The sequence below is a fragment of the Solea solea genome, chromosome 11 (assembly GCF_958295425.1).
Source record: "Solea solea chromosome 11, fSolSol10.1, whole genome shotgun sequence".
Taxonomy (NCBI): Eukaryota; Metazoa; Chordata; class Actinopteri; order Pleuronectiformes; family Soleidae; genus Solea; species Solea solea.
In genome coordinates this window covers 5,415,711-5,436,671 of record NC_081144.1, presented here as the reverse complement: position 1 = coordinate 5,436,671, position 20,961 = coordinate 5,415,711, and the positions used below count along the sequence as shown (strand labels likewise).

The following is a 20,961-nucleotide window of genomic DNA, read 5'->3' as shown; positions in this document are numbered from 1 at the left end:
ATTATTTTATAGTCCCCTAATATTTTACATTTTGCTGTTTTGTTTCTCTATTCAAGGTCGGAAAAAACGGTGTATGCTACGCTGTAAAATCAGGATGTGAACTTATATTAAAGTTCCATTGACATGGACAACTGCAGGCTTTTAGTATTTTATAGCTCCATATATATATATATATATATATATATATATATATTTATAGTCCTACTTAGAATGCAACCATTCAATCAGACAATAATCTGGAGAAAGGCTGTTATGAGTTTTTCTTGTCTGAGAAGTTATCCCTTCATTAGAGGCTGTCTGCTGGACTGCACTCTCTAAAATGGAAAATTATTCTTATATAAAAATGCAAGTGCCTGTCATGTACATGCAGATAAGAGAGAGCGCTCCCAGCTCTTTAGTGGTTTATTAGAATCTGCTTTCACTGCATTTTCTCTCTCTCTCTCTCTCTCTCAGTGACTTTTAGTTTTACCTAATACTTTCAGCAATCACAAGCAGCTGTCAGCATTTACCTATAATGTTTAGCATCTCACAGTCAGATGGCCTGGAGCTGTGAAAGTATTCCCAGATGTCACGGGAACAGCACGACTCTTAACCTGGCGATGTACATTTCCTCAAGACACAACACATTTTTTTTTTTTAATTTTGCTCAAGCTGAAGTGTTAACAACTATATTATATCAGCTAGATGAACAAAAAAACCCTGTCTTTTTCATAATAAGAGCCATTTCAATTAAATGACCAGTTACTGCAGTTGATGATGCGTTCAATTGCAGACTACTTCCTCAACCCTTTCAATAATTACAGGCTTTTTAGTCACAGCCACGACAGTGGTGGATGGCGTGATATTATGAGCTCGGATGAGGAGGTGGAATTGATTTCCAAAGACGGAACAAGGCTTTGTGTTGCAGTGGGGATCTACTGTAATAGAGTGTGATGTGACAGGGAGTGGTGGATCGAGAAAATAGAAAGGTGGGAGAGAGAGAAAGAGAGAGAGAGACAGAGAGAGAGAGAGAGAGAGAGAGGTGGATGACTAGAGCAGCTGTGGAGAAGAACTAAGCAGTTGTTTCTTGGTTGATTGAACCTGAGTGCTGTGACCATGTCAGAGTGATGGTAAGCTGCCTTTTTTTTTCTCTTTTATTTCTCTAATATTTATTTTCTTATTCTCATCATTTTATTTGCTTGATTTGAATTATTTTTGTCTTTATTTCAGAAAAGAGGACGGTAATAATGTTTGTTGTGTGGAGGCTTGTTGGACTTCTCTAGGAGAGCAGGTATTATTATTACTACGATAAATGCTATTGAGGTCTTAAGTGTTTTCTGCGATGCGAGAAATACAGTGTACACATGAATCTTGCAGATGGATATCAAGTGTTCATCACTTTAGTCTTCATAACTTAAAATAAAATCTGTGTAACTGCTCTCTTATTATATTTATTCTACAATAAGAATTTGTTTTAATATGCAGAATTTAAAAATTGCTTATCCCTCTATAAATGTGGTATTCATTTTTCACCATGTATGATTTTGTTTGTTTGGTTTTTTTGGACACTTGGGAAAACACAAGCTAGAAATTCATCACTATCTCTTGACGTGATGCAGCAAACAAAATTCTTTCTTTGCTGTCCACACAAATGCCAAGTCAAAAGAAAAAGATAAATATTTGAAATAGATAAATAGTTAAGGGCAGTATAGCTAGAAATGTAATAGAAAGGAAATAGACATCTGTTATATACAATGAATTATAATTGCAGACTATAAGGGATTCATTCTGACCAATTGAACTGACTGAAACATCTGTCTCTTACAGTGCATTCATGCGGTTTAATGTATTTATCTTTCAAGTCAACTTTATAAAAACCCCAAATCTGCCTATATTTATACCTTAAATATTCTATTAAACTTTATGCAGGTGTGTGTATTCTTTCTGTGTATGCTCACTACAGTATTATATCTTGTAAGTTGTGGGTGTGGCCAGGAAGGGGGGGAGGGGGGGTCAATGTCAATGCCAACTTTATTTATATAGCACTTTTAAAACAACCTTAGTTGTCCAGTGCGGCACATGCACAGTAAATACACGACAGAAACAGGTGAAACAAATCAAAGAGCAAACTTATATATTTTTTAAATATAGAAATATATAATATAATAAAATAAGGAAAAAGCAGCACAAGTTGTTTTTAGCTCGCCCTGAATTATAGCCAAGGAGAAGAGGTGTGTTTTCAGGAGAGAATTAAAAGTTTAGTAGTCGGTGCTGCTCTTTCACACCTTGTTCGAGGAAAGTCCAGGAGCAACTGTTTGAGGATCTCGTTACTCTGGCAGGAGTGTATTTGTGTGATGTGTTTTTGATATGTGACACTGTTTTCAGTGTTTACAAACATATTAAATATATTCACATTACAGAATTATCATATACACAGCTATAGTTGCAGTCTGTCTAACTAATGTTTCTTTCAGATTTTAGTGATTTTGTTGCTGATTTTTCTTTCTTTTTTCTTTCCTTCTCCACTCCTCTGTACGTCCATAAAGTTAGCACAGTGCCTGAGCAATCTTTCTTTGAATCACCTGCCTTTAGAATTCATGTTTTATGCCACTGGAGATCAATTGAATTGAGGCCACAGGTGCAAACACGATGGAGAACAACACGACCGTGTTTCAGGATGACACTCGGACTTTCATACAGACTGAAATGCCTCTGAAAGGCATTGAGGAGCAGGTCATCACAATATTTTTGACAATGCTCATCTGCGGCGTTGGGATCGCAGGGAATATCATGGTGGTGCTGGTCGTACTGCGCACTAAACACATGGTGACCCCGACCAACTGTTACCTGGTCAGCCTGGCCGTCGCAGACCTCATTGTGCTCTTGGCTGCGGGGTTGCCCAATATCTCCGATGTTGTAGCCTTCTGGATATACGGCTACACAGGATGCTTGTGCATAACGTATCTTCAGTACTTGGGCATCAACGTGTCATCCTGCTCCATCATGGCATTTACCATTGAACGCTACATTGCCATTTGTCACTCCATTAAGGCACAGTTCTTATGCACTGTTTCCCGGGCCAAGAGGATCATAGCTGGAGTCTGGGTCTTCACCTCACTCTACTGTATTATGTGGTTCTTCTTAGTGGACACAGACGAAACCGTCTATACCAACGGAGTTGTGGTCACTTGTGGCTACCGTGTCTCCAGGAGTCTCTACATGCCAATCTACTTCCTGGACTTCACCCTATTCTATGTAATCCCCCTAATTGTAGCCACAGTCCTTTACTGGCTAATCGCAAGGATTTTGTTTATGAGTCCTCTGCCGTCACATCTTACTGACAGAGTTGGCGGAGGCTCGGTTCACCAGGGTCAGTCCAGCGGCAGCAAGAACAAGGCCAACAAGGGAGCAGTCTCTGCAAGGAAGCAGGTACTGACTGACTGACTGAATGCAGTTTACATCAAAAGGGAGAAATCTATTTCTCTTGGAGCATTATAATTTATGGTTATGAAACGTCCCTGTAAACAATATACAAAAAGTTTACATTTAAGCCATGATTTCTTTCATTTGTAGTTTTTTAAACTGTGTCAACTGGTCAGTCTTACAAAAGAATAAACAAGGAAAATCGCCAGGAAAAAAATTGGTGAAAGGTTAGTGTGTATCCTAAGGTTCTTGACATTTTCCTGCCGCTGTGAACACAAGTTTTGTAAATATTTACCAATACCCATCATGATTTTAGTGTTCACCTAATTTTTCCTCATCACCACCAAACAGTTGACATAGAGAAAAACCTTTAGTTCTCATAGATTCTTTTCTGACAAAATCGACCTGTTATTTAGGTCAAAGTATGGTTGCCTTTTAAAGGTAACTTATGGCCTTGACCTCTGTAATGTCTATGCTCTTCCTTCCATCACTTTTGTCCTTTAAAACCTTGCCCCTCTGTCTCCATCTCTGTATCATCAGATAACAAAGATGCTGGCTGTGGTGGTCGTCCTCTTTGCCTTGCTCTGGATGCCTTACCGGACACTGGTGGTGGTCAACTCCTTCATCGAACCGCCCTACCATAACACGTGGTTCCTGCTCTTCTGCCGCATGTGCATCTACACCAACAGTGCCATTAACCCCATCATTTATAACCTCATGTCTCAGAAGTTCCGGGTTGCCTTCAAAAACCTCTGCAAGTGCAACTGGCGGAACAAAGAGAAGGCAGCCAAGTATAACGTGCCGATGTATTACAGCGTGATGAAGGATTCGTCCCATGAGAGCAACGAGCCGGTCACAGAGCAGGATCACGTGAGTGGCCAAACAGCCAGGAGGTTCAAAGTGAAGGATGATGACACATGTACTTTCAGCATCTCTTGATAAAGGCTTCTTTAAGTTTCTGGCTCCTTCAGGGCAAACTGTGCGCCTTTTATTTTCTTGATATGGTTCAATGTATTGTTTTGACTGAATGTTATTTACACATTATTGAAAAAAGTATTTGTTAACACTGGAACCTGTAGATGTTCTTTGTGTTTGCTGTTGCACAAGTTGTGTTTTCTGGTTTCTTAGCTGTGATACGTATGCTTGAATAATATGTTACTATGTTGTAAAACTGGTAATTAAGGCGAAATGTGTAGTGGGACATGACAGCATTAAGTTGTGCATCAGTATTTCAAAAGAATAAGTTAATGTTTTTTTAATAAATAGACTCGCAAGTTTAGTGGACGACGTGGATATTTTATGTGATACATGATATATAATGTTGTTAGTGCATGTTATGGATTGTTATTCAAAGTAATGTTTAGATTTTAGTTGTGTCCAGAGATGACTCGACTGTAGTTCTGTGCCACCAGGAGCTGATCATATGTTTAACAGCAGTGTTCATCAGTCAAAGTATTTCACTCGGGAGCCAAATAACCATAAGCAGTTAGGGGTAAAATAAATTATAAATCTGACTAAATTTAAATTAAGCTATTGCTGGTTTTTGGATTGGATGGGCGTGTTCTGCTGGTGCAGGAATGTGGTTCAGTTAAAAGACTTTAACATTGGCCCGTCGCCATCACCCTCCCTCCATAAAATGTCTAAATAAAAATAAAAAGTATCTGTGTTTTGTATTTATGAACTCATTAGATATTCGGTCAAGTCTCTATCAGTGCTTTTTATGTTCAGGTCAGTCAGCTCGAATTTAAGAAGACGACAAGCTCTCGCTCACCTTTAACCTGGCATCAGGTAACGCGAGGTTTACGCTTGTAGGAGCTAACATTTATCCTAAATGAGGCACTTAAAGACGTAAAGATGCATATATAATGGCGTAATTGGCAGACACAACAAGACTTCCAGCAAATATGGCCTGGTATCAGACGACAGACCGGTTGTTTCGGGAGGAGAAAGCGTCGACATTTCGACAGAATGGCAAACTAGCATTAGCGTTAGCTCTACAGCTAGCGCCCCGCTGGCGGCGCCGCTGTCCCCTTTCTGCGGGACAGGACATCGTGTGTCGACTCTTCTAAATGTAAGTCCAGTATTTTATTTGACAGTGCTTGTGCATCTCTGTGATGTTGTGCTCTAATGCAGACGTGAAGTGAACCACGCCAAAGTTAGTTGACCTGCCATGACATCTCCTAGAAAGTACCCCTTCTCCTAGAAAGTAAAGTGTACAGTGTTTACCAGATTTATTAGACCACCACCGGAAGCAACAGCTTCCCTAAATTACCAGCAAACAGGTAATTATTATTTTTTATGTTTCTGTAATGGTTAATACACCAGTATGTAGAAGCTCTACATACTGGTATGTATTTTAATGCTAAAATAAAATTATTATTGTTATTCATGAAATTGCAAATTGACTTGACAGAGAAATAGTAAAGCACATTATTATTTCTTGATTAAGAGGTCAAATTATAGTTGTTTACACTTTAGTTTATTATTTGCCAAATAAATATAATAATTTTATAACAAGTTTTTGTAAGATTTTCTAAAATATTTGTTTTCTCGTTTTTATGACAGGTGGTCTAATAAATTTGTTAAGCAATGCGCCCTGAAAATGAGGATAAGATAAATGGTATATAATCATCATAAATTAGATTATTTACACCTGTGATTTTCCTCATGCGACCTGTCAGCAGGCCAACATTGTCAAGTTCAGCACCTAAGATTAGTATGTATTTAAAAACACCACTGAGCCTATAAGGACTACTGTGCTGTATTTGTTTCACCTGCTTGCACCAAAACCATTGACACCATTTTAATTGTTATTATTACTCAGCGGAGTTTGTTGACAATGTGTGATATCTAGACTAGGTCCGTAATTACAGCACATGGAGGTCTGATCAGACAGAGTAATTGAGTGCATGGGTCCAGTGTTTTCTCTCATTTACAAACTGCTTCATGTTTTTGCCTAGAATTTAGGTCACTAATGAAAAAGCAAAACATAAACTACAACTCGGGGTCAGCAAATCTGCTCAAATTAAGTCTGATAACAGAATTAATAAAGTTTGAATCAATAGAGTTTCAGTCTGATAGGCACAAACTTATGGCTATGGAATAACAAATCAGTTCCAGAGAAGGAAAATATGTAGTTGTCTTTTGAGTGATCTGTATATGAGCAGCAGAACTGACAGCAGATATATTAATAATATAGCCTACTGCTTTTTTGTTGCCAGAACAGCCTACAATCATCTTATTGCTGGTAGCCACACATCTTGATGTCTCTGTATTTCCACATATCCAGCTCTTGGTGTTTATTATAGAACACCAGTCACGAACCCTGTCATGATAACATGATTAAACCAGATGTTTATCCTATGTAATTGCATCTTGTATACAGACTTTGACCTGTGGGATAAACAAATATCTTTATAACCCTACAAATGTATACATTTTACTGACTGATGAGAGTAATGTGTTGAATTTAAGTAAATCTTGAAAGTTATTCACAGCGCTATGTTCTTGTTTCGTGAATTTACATAACATTAAGATAGACAGATAGACTGGAGATAGACAGATAATTTTGCGGTCTCAGTCATAACTCATTGTCATCATTTCATTGTACAAACCAGTTTTCCCTCTTTCTCCTGTATGGTGTTGTTGTTTGTTTTTTTTACAAAGAGTGGACGCTGAAAAATTCATTGATCTGTTACAAATGGAGGAGATTACTTCAAAGACCCTAACCCAGAAGTTATTAAGTGACCTATGTCATATGTTCTGGTGTGTGGCCACACCTCAGACACACAGGATTGGTGCCAGTTTCTCAGGTGAATAATGCCCACCGATGCACAATTTTAAATTGAGTAAGGCCATGTCTTATGCATAAAGAGGTGGTATGTATGCGTTTTAAATTACATTGCCATGTCTCGTCAGACAGTGCAACACCCAGGTCCTCCTCCAATGCCAGTCTGGCTTTAATGACACAGTCATTTTCCTGCCTTTTCACTGTGTTCATAGTATGATTGCTTTGTTTTAAGTAGCAGTAACTGTTTTATGGATAGGTAATTATATTCAGGTGTAAAATCCTAAGCTAATTCGTCATCAATGTCTGATATCTGCTGGGTTAGTTCTGTAAGACGCTTTTTCTATGAGCTGCATATGAAATGATCTGTCCTCTGAGGTAGGCCTTGGGTGACTCCCATATAGTAGTATATGACATTCCAGGGGAAGACTTTTATTTTGAAATAGCCACAGCAAACAAAATGATTCAACATGTACTGTATGTTGAATGTCACAGATAAGAAAAAAAATCAGCATATAAAGATGGGGTTTAATGATTTTAAATTCCTAACCTTCATAACCATTTATTTGTAGCCCTTCACTTGCTTCATTTACATCAATGTGGCCCTCTGGAAAAAAAAATAGCTGCCAACCCCTGATGTAGAGTGAGCTTCCTGTCATTAATCAACCTTGTCAGCATCTCTGTACATTATATAGGCTGTGTAATTCCATACCAAGGTTTGTGACAATAGAGGAGTCACAGAAGAGAAATGATGCTCTGACCGTGGCATTTATATTTCTTCATCTCACCTCTAACATGTAACAATATTATTTTCTCAAGAAAAATTTGAATATTACATTTCACCTCTTTGTTTTCTGGAACATATTATATGCCTACATCTTAGGGACAGTCACAAAACGTCCCTCTGCTAAGTGGGTGTCAGGTTTAACAGAAATATTATAAATAGGAATGAATATACAAAAATACACAAAGAAATTTTGCCATTGGGCACATTTTCTTTCGTTTCAATGAGTCAATGACTCAAAAGCTCCTTCTTTCCCACTGCCATCAGATTCCTAAACAACTGATAGGAGTTGTAATAATGGACATGTATCACCTACCTCATGACCACTACTATAATTTTGCACATTAAGATTCTTCTGCTCATCTACTTCAGTTTGCACAACATGCACAGCTATACTTATAAGTCATTGTATATAACAGATCTTTCTATTGCAATTCCAGTCATTACTGCCCTTATTGTGTGCTATATTATTAACTTGAAATATTTATCTATTTTAACTATTTATCTATTTCTTTGGAATTTCAACTCTGCACAGAGAAACATATTTTCTTACTTACTGTACATATGAAAATAAACTCTTTGAATCTTGAATGAGGACTTGCAGAAAATAACCACAGTATGGTAATGTCTGAATGTTTTGTTCCATTTTGCTGGGGAAAAAAATGTGAATGCATGACTATTACTTGTCATAGTGTATCTATATATAAGTGTCATATTGCTATGTTTGATTTAAATGTGTAGCTTTACATTTCAGACCGTTTGAATAATGTGCCATTATCGTGGGATAATATTAGTTTCAAATTAGGGCTTTTTTTGACAGTGAAATCCTTATCAGTGAGAATAGAATATTCCGCAGCCTTTTCATATAGTGATATTTATGTGAACTTTCATCTCCGGGACTCTTATAATATCTAATATCTTTCTGTCTTGTATTCATATATTGCTGTTGAATATGTAATATGTGAAACTCTGAAAGAAACGCCATTGTACCAATTATTTAAAGATCATGAATAAAAGATAGGATGAGTAGCAGCTGTCGGCTAACGTGTACTATATTTTAATTTCTTTGTATTATAAGGAAAATGAAGATCTATTCTTCCGTGACAATGGGTCATTTATAAACTGTGTTAGTGAAGAGCTCTTGTCCTCTTAGTATCAACACACTGAAGGGCGGCCTTGTTGTTTTAAAGAGCCCATTATGTCACGCTCAAGAGACTGTGTTTGTTTTCTCTTTTGTATTTCCTCATTAATCCTCTAATGTATTAATCAATTTCTGTGTTCTAGAGGCTCCTTCACTGAAACTACACCATGCAGAGAGCAGATTTTGTCAAGACAGAGCACGTATGTGGGAGTTGAAGGATTCGATACTTGATCTACCCCTGAAACGTAAGACACTGGCTTCTGATTTGCTGAATATGCTGAAATTAAAAATGCAATATTTGTTGTTTTAAAGACAGAATGTACTACCAGTGTGTTTACTTTTTGTAATGATGTTGCACATCAGTTCATTACTGGGTAGAAATGTTTGTGGGATGTACAAAATGTGCTGTAGATATAACCTATGCTCTCATATTCTACACCAGTTATTCACCACCAACATACCAGTTACCACACAGTGCTGAAAGAAACAATATATTGCATGTTTCATGATTCATGGGTTTTTCTCTATCCTGTGCCAGACCTTTCATATACAGTCTTATAGAAACCGGGGTTGACGAGAGGTTGCTATGAGACGGTCTGATCTTTTATCCCGTGTCGTACATTAAACTGATGGTAGATAAATGTGTGCAGCGGTGTATACACTATACATGTGCATGTTCATGTTTTCAGCAGCTCAGTGGGTCTTTTTTTCTCTTTCTCGGTGGAAACCTCGTTAGTCTCTTTTTACTGAGGTTTTACACTGTATGATATATTTAAATGCTTGAGCTTCTTTAAGGTGTTCACACAGTGTGGACGAACTCATGTCAGAATGAAATATAAATATATTTATTTAGCGCTTTGTATGAACTCAAAGTCGCTTTATATGGAAAGCACAAAAAAAGAGAGAGACATAAGTTAAAAACTATTAAACATTAAAAGTGTTTTTGAAAGTTTTGAGTAGAGATCTGAATGAGGAGATGGGTTGGGGTGTCCCCAAGTTTTGTGCTTGGTTCCTGGGTGGTGGCTGCAGTAGGTTGTTGTCTGAGGATCGGAGAAGTGAGCTAAGCGAGGAGCCTGGTTATAGACAGCTGAGGAGAAGGAGGACTTTGAACTGGATGCGTTGTGGGATGGGAAACCAGTGCAGGCTCTGGAGGACAGAGGTGATGTTTACTGTACTGTACATACTAAACACTATGCATTGTATAGCTGCCAGAATATTAAAGGTGTTAGTTGCCACCCTGTCAAACTGTCACCTTTATACTGTTTGTACATTTTTCCATAAAATATATATTTTATTTATCCTGTATTTTGCTGTCACTTTGTTTCTGTTGCAATATCTGTTCTCATTCATCTTTTATTGCCTTCTTGTGTTGCTGTCCATCCATCTTCTGCCTCATGGCGGTTGCGGCGGGCGCTTGTGCCAATCCCAGCTGACATAGGTGGAAGGGCCAACAGGTCACCCGTCCATCACAGGGCCGCATATACTGTAGAGACAAACAACCATCCACTCTCACATCTACGGTCAATTTCGAGTGACCAGTTTGCCTAATCCCCAAATCTGCATGTTTTTGGACTGTGGGAGGAAACTGGAGAACTTGGAGAAAACCCACGCACACACGTGGAGAACAGAGCGGCCAACTTGAGTCTTCTTGCTGCAAAGGCAGTCAATGTCAGTTTCTCTTATCTTATATTATCTTATCTTGTCTCATCTCATCTTTTAAAAAACAATTAGCACAGCCTTGGTTTTGTATTTATTTATTTGCATTTCTGTCAGTAGTTATCCTGGATTGTCTCCAGAGATTGCAAAGACTGGAAGCAGGAACACTGAGGTGAGTAAAGACATATTGATGTTTAAAGAATCTATGTAAAAAAAAAGAAAAGAAAAGAGAACAGATGAAAAATCAAACATCAAAACTAAGCCCGTTCATCATGCGAGATGTGTTTCGGTCTATAAAGTGGATATGTGCAATGAAAACATGGGTCATTACAAAGCAAATGTGAATGGATGCATCCATGAGCAAAGCTTTCATCTTTACTTTGTGCAGCCTCGGCCTACATTTTCATATTGATTAGTGGTTATCGCTGTGTACTTTGAACGTTTCTGAGTCCTGTTTGGTTTAAAATCAGTGTTATTTTCTGCAGTGTGACATTTTCTTCCATAGTGCTGCAAGGGGAAAAAAAACCAAATGGTGTGAGTAAATTGAATCAAAAGGTGTTGGAGAGCTGTATGTTTCTACAATTCTACTTAATTGAATCTACGTATGTGCACACATCATATACGGTATCTTACTGCTGCATAATGTAAAGCCAGGGGACATGAGAGTGATGCTTGAATAAATACAGTCTTCAAACAGTCGTATATACTTTACCTGTTTAGTAGAAGCGTGACTATGCATATCCCTGGTAGTGTCAGATATGGATCAATTCATTTTTAGTTTTGTATTGTTAATCTTGTTATATGTCTATTATATTGAAAACTGAATTTTAATATGAAATCATATTAAATACAGACGAGGATTAGGGCCAAGTGAATTTTACTTAAAAATAACGTCCATCATTTTTCCTCTGGATTCTGCACTTTTTCTTTTCTTTTTTTTAAATTTTTGTTTAAAAAAAAAACAAAAAAAAAACAAATCGCATCAGGCCTGTGTATGATCCATTAATTCAATCACTCACTACAACCCAAATTAAAACACAAAAAATGTTTGTCATTCTTTTTTTTAACCAAATATCAGAAAAGGTGGTCTGTTTTTCCATCTTCTTTTAGAAAGGAAAAATCAAATACGCAAGGAAACGACAACAAAATAATGTGTTCAATTTATTTTTATTAAGTGCAACTGAAGTGTAGATATCTATAATGACAAACCCCATACCCGTGAATGCCAATAGAAACTGAATAGCAGATATCTGTCACTGACTTTTTTGTAGTGTTGTGGCTTTCTATGATTCCCTGAATCATAGAAAGAACCCTTAATACAGTTATTGAGCATAGGGAATCATTTCATTTCAACCCTAAATAAGGAAGTAATAAAGCCAGGATTTCCTTATGGATAAAATATGCCTATAGAGCTCCAGACATAACGTGACTTTGTTTGTTTACACTGCCATGTTTGGCAGGAAAAGCTTCTGCAACAAATGAAGTGCCAGAGTTCACTGCACATTTTAAATCCCAGAACCTGACAAACCCGAGTATAACTGACCCTTGTTAATGCCCCCATTGTCCCCATCTGTGTAAAACTACTGAATACACTAAACTGGATGACAGATGCTTCACAACCCTGTCATGTTAACAAAGAGGATTACACATAATTATAGCAGTTAAAGCCCGCCATTAATTTGATGTCATTCCTTGTATCGGCAGATGCACAGTTCAATAAACACCTGACGTGAAAAAGTTAAGCCTCCAATGAGATCATGTGTAATGGAGGTAAAGTCTGCACTCGTCCGGCCTTGGACTTGGCAGCAACCTTGTGCTGACGCTGGGGGCAGATGGTCTCTCTCCCACAGTCAGGCATCAGCTGTTGAGCATATGAGCACAGAGGAGGTGAGAGTTAGAGTCTCACTCAAAGCTAACAGACTCCTGACAGCTTGCTCCCTGCTGGGTCTATACTGGAATTTGAAAGAAAAAAAAAGAACTATCACTGACAGCACTCTTCTTCCTCTGATAAGATCTGCTTTGTGGAGATAATGTCTCGCTCCAGGTAGGCCACAGAAATATTCTTATATTTCAAGTTTTCATTTTCCATAGATAAAGCTAGAATTTCTTTGATCCCGTTTCCGCAGGCAAACCTTCTGCTACATAGACAGTGTGTGTGATTCTTCTAGATGCTCTTACTGCAGAATAAAGTCACTGAAGGAACCATTTTAATGACGGGTTTTTCACAACAACACATCAAACCAATAAAAAGAGAATCATTTCTGGAGCTTTTCATCCACCACAGTGTGTCGTTTGTTATTCTGAAAAGTGTAGAAAGTGTAAGTGTTTTTGAGTTTTACCTTCACCTTTGTAAATGGACACAGCATTGACATAAACAGACAAGAGGATCACTCACGTGCTTAAGCGCCACTAATTCCATTTGCTGACCAGGGTATCTGCCTGAACGTCTTATAAGGTCCTTACAGTGCAGTAAGACACACAGTGGCTGTAGTGTGAGGCAAGGTAAAAGGAGTGTGAATATGTGATTTGTCCTGTTATATACTTGAAATTATAGGTTAAAGTGATTTATTATTATTGTGTGAAATTAATTTTACTACTCAGGTAAACATTGCATGTTTTATTACATATTATTTGACAAATTAAATATTTGTCCTAAATCAAATTAATAATAATTGTTTGGGTTTTTTTCTTACTCCTTTTGGCTTCTCCCTCTCAAGGGGTCACCACAGTGGATGATCTGCATATTTTATTATATTTTTACACAGGATGACCTAAATACGATTTACTAAATACTAAATTTATGAAATAATAATCTCCCTCTGTGCCAGTCCCATAAAGTACATGTATAAGTAATGATATTCCAATAATACAAAATTAAGTTCATTATTATAAAATGGGCCATTCTGCATATTTTAATGTTAATACTTAGTAATTTTCTTCAGTGGAATTTGGTGTGACTGTAACAGTAGCACCGTGCGGTACTGCTATGTTAAAATTGTATTATTGTCAAGACTTGATTCGTTTTTGTGAGTGCCAAACCATTATTTCTGGAACAATAAGTCTGTGCGAAGATGGCACCGAGCCACCAGGACATTTCCTCATCTGTATCCTCGCATTGAACAAAACAACCTGAAACTCAGAGGGCATCCCCAGTTTCCTTCGCTGGTTCCTGAACAGATGATAACATGTGGGGAAAAAAGCTATATCCTTTAATAAAAGCACACAAATAACAACTGTGCCATTCAGGAACATGTTTCATGTTAAATTGAAGTCGTACTTAGACTTAGATTTCATTCCAGGATGACCAGCTCTAAGCATCGTTTGTCTGTCTACCAGAAAGGTAGTAGACAAAACCTCGCAGGTCACAAGATTGCAATGTTTGTAAGGGTGTTATCTAAACTTTAAATCATTTTGTTTTGCTTTTTACAGCAACAACAGTAAAAGACAGTTTCTGTCTTTTCCTGTTAAGTTTTTGAACCAGCAAATGAATGAGATGGTCAGAAGTCTCTCAATATGACTGATACACAGTACACAAGATGGGTTTTGAAAAGGAAATATCCACCATAATAGATGGATTTTGTGATTTGCCATTTTAACAATTGATCCTATGTTGATGTCAAACTTTACCTGAGAATTAACGCATTTAATGATTAAAAACAGAAAAACCTAGAGCTGAACTTTTTGCTTTAACTTGCTGCCACAGAGCTGAAAACATTTATCTTTTTGCAGGTGCTCCGCAGGAAACGGTTTGAGTCAAGTTCTTCAGTCAGGAGTTTCCTCTTTTCCTGGATGCCACAAGCAGGACTTTGCAGTTTCCTCCCTCCAGTGAACAAAGCAGATTTGTGTCCAGAGCAGCCACACAACAACAGAAGCAGTAATCCTCTGAAATGGCTGTCAGTTTAATCACCGAGGAGCCGGGAGCGGACTTATGCATGCTTAAGATTAATATGAACTATGAAGTCATGTCGTATGTTGTCTGCTCCGTTTGCCTTTCGTTCGGCCTCATCTACTGCTTTCTGGGTATGTATTCTGAGATCAACTTTGCTGTATCAAAGTAAGATTTAAAACAGTGAAATCACTATTTCATCATCTTACTTTCACGTGATCCAGTTCCTCATCTGATGGTTTAAGCCTTCTGGCAGGTGTATGCTGGCTGCCAAGGCTTTAGGGTGGATGAGCCCAAATCTTTACAAGACAGATGGGTAGTCCTGAGAATGAATCTGACAGAGGCAGCAAAATATGAGGAGCCACCTGTTGACTCGTGTCACTTCTTTTGTATAGCGTTCCTTAAATAACAGTAACTTCAAGTAATCAAACTGGCATTTAAAGGGATAAAATCCTCAAAATGACTGAATGTTTGGTAGTTTTGAGCAGGGCTGAAGTTGTTTAAGGAATTTATGCAGAAAAAAAACATTTTTACAGCAGTTTTCTGGAAGTGGACATTTTTGTCCTTAATTACTTACTAGGGCAGTAAATTAAATTGAAACCTGAAGGTTAAAACAAATAAAGTGTATCAAATGTGTTTTTACTGAGAAAATATACAAACACAAATGAGAGTTGTGTGTCCTGTGGACCTGCCTCCAAAACGTGACATTATACAAACACACATTTGCCAACGTGTGTATGTGTCAGAGTAGCCTAGAGTTGAATGTAGTGTAATGAATGTAACTAAATATATATAAAAAAAAATATATATATATAACACTTGTTTTAAAGTTATCTTTCTTTACCAAAGTTGCTCAAGTGTATTACTTGACAAAAAAAAGGGTAATGATAGATGTTGCAGCTGGATTTGATTACTGGAACAAACTCATTTCTAAACTATTTCAGAAATGTGTAACACATCAGCAGCAGCAGCATCCAAGCAGCTCTAACTTTATCTCAGTGAGATTTCAGATAAAGTCAAGGGCCAGTTAAGTTGCTGTTACAGTGAATACAGTGAAGCGTATCTTCAGGCATGTAAAGCTATTTGTTGAAAATGATTTCAACAAATCATTTTTATGTTATTTGTTGAAATCCTCTTCATGTCTCGATAGCTTTCACTAAATAAATTGGTCTGGGAGGAGATAAACTCTATAAAGTCAGCACAATACGGTCATAAACATGACTAATTGTTTCACAAGTTGATTGATTTGTTGGTGTACCTGTCATCGACCAACCTGTCTACCAGTGTGGCTCATTATGATAATTTTAATGTATCAATGAAGCTGTCCTCATAGTGTGTTCTCCTCCACTCAGCTTCAGACGCTGTATTTTCTGTGTGTTTTGAGGGCAGAGGTTTGATTGACTGAGAGCAGACGGGAGGAGTTGGAAGGTAATTGGTTGCCTCAGTTGCTGTGAGTGCAACCTTTTCCAGACTCCAGTACATCAGGTTCTCTTCTTTTATCTCATTTGTCTTTTTTCTTTTTTTAGATTCTTTCAACAAATAAAAAAAAAGTGTTTCAAAATCAAATGAAAGACTCAACCTATAAGGAATCGTGACACTATGTTTGCATTACAACAAAAATGAACCTTTGCCTGTAAGCTTCTGATTACGTTAAGAACATTTTCCACATAAAGGTTTGTGATCCTTCTCTGCTCAAAAATGATAGAAATCGCAAAGATTTAGAGCCATGGTTCTAGAACTATGATAAGTGAGCTTCCTCTGGTGGTACTTGCATTGTACATGGAGTGGAGCTGAGGAATTTTGATGTGAGGAAGAGAATGATGATAAGAGAGCAAATGATCTTATTGGGAATAAATCTGCCTCCTGTGAAATGTCCGTAGCTCACTTTGCTCGACCTATTTACACCGCTGTATTTATGCAAGAAAAGGTCTGTTCACATACTGATGGCACCATTCATTTCATTTAAGTCAGGATGAACACCAAAACTGAGGAGGCTAAATGGAACTCAGCTGTCATTCCTTTGATTATTTACACCAATTTTGCTGCTGTGATCTGTCCAAAGATCCAGTTTTTTTTCTTAGGTTTTTTGAGGCCGACCATGTGGTTGTATTTTACATCATGTGTATGTTTGGACAGTTGGATCATTGAAAGTCTGCCCTGATGCATCTGTAAAATACTGCCATTTTGGATTTGTATTCAAATTAGGAACAGTTTGTTTGACCTTGTCTTTAATCATCTTTCCAGGGTACCGCTGCTTTAAGATGGTCATGTTTTTTTCTGGCTTCATGTTTGGCACGATAGCCATACTTCTGTTGTACCACAAGGAGCCTCTGTTGGACGTCCAGCTGGGGATAGAGAGCAAGGCGGGGATTTGCCTTGGTGTGGGCGTTCTCTGCGGCCTGATGACAACGTTGTTGTCAACACTGGGACTCTTCCTCAGCGGCCTACAGCTAGGGACCCTGCTCACTCTCATCACCCTGGTGGTTGTCGGACAGTTTTACAGCCTCACTCCTGCGTGGGTGCCTCTCACCAGCATCCTGGTCGTCAGCATCACCACTGCGGTCTTCATGCTTAAGTGGCAGAAAATGTTCAGCATCTTCTACACGTCTGTGTTGGGAGCCACCACTGTGATGCTGGGTGTGGATTACCTGGTGGGGACGTTTATGTTGCCTAATCAGGTTTATGATCTGCTTCGTCAAGTTGTCCCAGACCCACTGTGTTGGTTTGACTGGGTGATCATCGCAATTTGTCCTGTCTTGAGTCTTTTGGGTGTTTTAGTGCAGTGGAAATTTACTGCCAAAGGAGTATCACACAGAGCAGGTGAGTTCAGTCCCACCTGCACTTCCCACTGTTTTCATGTTAAAGCTGATTTTCCTCATTCAAATTCATAACTTCCTCTTTTCTGCCCTCTGGATTCTTCTCAGCTACATATGAAAAACAGAAGAAACACGCCAACAAGCAGAGATACCGAGAGTGTAGGAGACGACCTCAATCCCACCGGAGGAGGAGGGGGCCTCCGCCCCTGAAGCGCTATGCAGGAGATGTCTTGGCACCGGTTAGTACACCTGAGATCAGAATGTGTTTCATTCAGCTGTCATTTCTTCAGAATGAAAAGTTCTGCGCTGACAATTTTCAGTTCAAAAAAAAGAAAGAAAGAAAGAGGAAGAATTAGCCATCAGTTTTAAGACATGCTCTAACCAGCCACATGACTTTGTTCTTCCCCTTTATGGTAATAATAGTAGGTTCATAAATACGGAAGAGGATTAGGGCCACACAGGATTTTTTTTTTTGAGTTTTTCTATCCTTTTCGGAACTCAAATATTCTTTTCCTGTGTGGCCCTAATCCTCTTCCGTATCTTCCATGGATGTGTTCAGATTACCAGCCACATTGATACAATCTGATTCAAATCTGATTTATTTCAGATCAGATTTGGGAGTTCTTATTCAGCATACATGCTCACTAACACCTTTTTTGCTCAGTGGTAGAGCAAGTCCTCTTTCAACCTGAAGGCAGAGGGTTTGATTCCTGGCTCCATTAATCTACGTGCTGATGTGTCCCTGGGCAAGACACTTAAACCCAAGTTGCTCCTGTCCTGACGAGCTGTAGGAATGTGTGAGTGCATGTGTGTGAATGGATGAATGGCACAACTGTGGTATAAAGCAGCTTTGATTGGTCATCAAGACTGGAAAAGTGCTACAAGTGCTATTTTTGCATGCATCATGAGCAAAAATAACTTAATATTTGTGAGAGCTGTGTAAGATTAGATAAGATGCACTTTATTTGACCCTTTAGCTGTAGAGAACTACAGTCTAATACAGGGGTGGCCAACCACTCAGAGACTAAGAGCCACATTTTTTATGGTGTTACTGCAAAGAGCCACATCATACGCACGGGCACACATGAACATCCCCCCCATCCCTGTCCCTCACACACACAGACCTCTGCTCAGCCAGATTTACTGTAAATGTCACACACCAACGACATGACAGAATGGCTTGCCATTTTGTTCAACAAAAAAATAGAAATAGAATAGAATAGAATGCCTTTATTGTCATTGCATTAAAAATACAAAGAAATTGGAGCGCTGCTCCAGTAAAGTGCTAAGCCACACATAAAAACAACAATCAGCATAAACATGTCATTCACACAATCAAACACACATTACAAATATAAATAGTAGCAGTGTTAAAAAAAAAAGATAAATAACCAATAATAAAAGCCTTGATTAACGTGAATTCTCATGATTTTTGTGACTGTTTAACTCTCCCACTCTGTTAAAAACGTCCTGTGTTTCATCTTTGTATTTTCGTTTTGCTGTGCATTTTTTCCCTGACATTTCCTGTGCGAACTTGACACAAATTGTTTACTGAACAATGAGGTTTTCCCTCGTGCATGTGCGCGTTTGATATTGAATTGAAGGCGAACATAGGTACACATACATGAAAAAAAAAAAAACCCACATACTCAAGAGCCGCATGAAACTAGGCAAAGAGGGGAGCCACAGGTTGGCCAGACCTGGTCTAATAGATTCAAATATGTTAGTTCAGAAAATTAGATATTTTCTTTTTTGTCATTGTGTAAACTTGCAGCAAATGATCAGTGCATTAACAACGCATCCTCCGGCCTGTTTGCCTTTCAGAGTTACATCCAGAGCCTTCAGGAGCGTCAGATGGGAACAGGCTCCTCCGGCAGCAGCGTCAGCACTATCACACACACTCTAATTGACTTTGACTTTGAGACGGGCTCCATGGTGCCTCTGACTGCCGCCTCCTCAGGTTTTACAGTCTGAAAGAATCAAATCTGCATCAAATATTTGTACATATACACACCGAGCGAGGAGTGAGGAATCCATTATGTTAGACCTGGATCTGTGAGCTGTTCACATCCGGAAACAAGGCAATCATCTCGACTGCTGCCATGAAACTAATACAGCCTGCTTCATCAGATAATCATCACTGTGTGATTTAAGGTGATCGTCCTCCATAATGACGAGGCGCTCGGAGATGATCAACTCTTGCGACGTCCACGGTGAGCAAATTCATCTCATCACAAAGTCCGTGGAGCAGTTTATCTTCACAGACACATTTCTTTTTACTATCACTACACTTATTTCATTCTTGGAAACCGTTCGACCCATTGAATGCAAACGGGAAACAAAACTGTCGAGACAGTGAAATGAAACGTCTATAAAAATACAAATTAACACCAACACATGCTGTGAAATTAAGGATGGACAATAAACCACCACAGCTGCAGCATGGCTCATTAACAGGAGTAAGGACTTATTTTACATTTCTGTTGAAGTTATTTATGAAATTACAACTGTGGGCAATTAAAAGACAATGGGGAATATTATCTAATAATTGCTGACAGCGACAGTTTTTTTATAGGATGTAGAATGTAATATTTTATCTTTAAAAATATACTTTTGGGAAGGTACAAATGTACATTTGTTTCAAATGTCACTTTTTAATTATCCATTCAGTCATAGCGGACACAGAACAAACAGCATATCATGTACATATCATTCATATTATGCCTTTTATTGCTTACTTAAGTTAAATAAAGCCCATTAAAAGTTACAGAAAAGTTAGTTCATATTGGAGGCTACATTTGAACTAATTCAGCACAGTACATTTTTCACATGTAACAAATATCAAATATTCAGAATCAGAGCTTATTGTACATGAACTGCAGATACTGTTACTCTGCTAGTTTGTCTGGTGTTTAATCATCATTATGATTGAAGAACTCTTTGATACATGTGAGTGACTGGCTCTTAATTAAATTATTTCTCCTTTTTTAGAAAAGTAGAAAATGTAAATAAGTGGATAAAACATTGTGGTGGTAAATACTGACATTTAACTGTCATTTACCTACAATTTGAGGTTGTCGACCTGTCTCGAATGTCACTGTCAAATTAACAAAAGCCCATCAAATAATGAGAATAGCATGACTCGGCTAGAAAAACATCAAACGAAAGCAATAAAAGCTTTCTGTTGTCTCTACTTCTCTACCTTTTCCCTCGACGTCACTGCTTTAAGAGACGACCATTATCAGTGGATAATAACATCCAGTCTCACTGAATCACACAACAAGGTCTTTGTCTTGTTCCTCTTTCGAGTAACTTCATATCGTTGCAACAAAAAAAAAATAAACACAACACTATGGAATTGTTTTTGTTGTATTTTTTTTACATTTTTGTCCACTATTTTTAATTATTATTATAATCACCACCACACAAGTGAGTCATACAGTATGATTCACAGTGAAAAAGCATCATTCACAGTGAAGAGTATAAGGT

General features: G+C 38.1%; 1 protein-coding gene across 3 annotated transcripts; it reads left to right on the top strand.

Annotated features, from left to right (window-relative positions):
* Positions 1 to 1,038: 1,038 nt before the first annotated feature.
* LOC131469109 (thyrotropin-releasing hormone receptor) lies at positions 1,039 to 20,830 on the top strand. Of its 3 annotated transcripts, XM_058643968.1 has the most exons (10): positions 1,039 to 1,109; positions 1,210 to 1,270; positions 2,526 to 3,408; positions 3,943 to 5,473; positions 7,069 to 7,214; positions 9,258 to 10,273; positions 10,544 to 10,782; positions 10,888 to 10,942; positions 12,475 to 12,814; positions 14,500 to 14,652. In XM_058643968.1, the coding sequence occupies exons 3-4, from the start codon at positions 2,629 to 2,631 to the stop codon at positions 4,339 to 4,341; spliced, it is 1,179 nt and encodes a 392-aa protein (XP_058499951.1). In that variant the 5' UTR covers positions 1,039 to 1,109; positions 1,210 to 1,270; positions 2,526 to 2,628; the 3' UTR covers positions 4,342 to 5,473; positions 7,069 to 7,214; positions 9,258 to 10,273; positions 10,544 to 10,782; positions 10,888 to 10,942; positions 12,475 to 12,814; positions 14,500 to 14,652. The 3 variants fall into 3 exon arrangements, with proteins under 3 accessions (XP_058499951.1, XP_058499950.1, XP_058499952.1); XM_058643969.1 differs by lacking the exons at positions 1,039 to 1,109; positions 1,210 to 1,270; positions 2,526 to 3,408; positions 12,475 to 12,814 and adding exons at positions 16,901 to 17,476; positions 17,581 to 17,711; positions 19,297 to 20,830 and having other exon boundaries at positions 5,034 to 5,473; positions 10,891 to 10,942; positions 14,500 to 14,790; XM_058643967.1 differs by lacking the exons at positions 7,069 to 7,214; positions 12,475 to 12,814 and having other exon boundaries at positions 10,891 to 10,942.
* Positions 20,831 to 20,961: the final 131 nt, after the last annotated feature.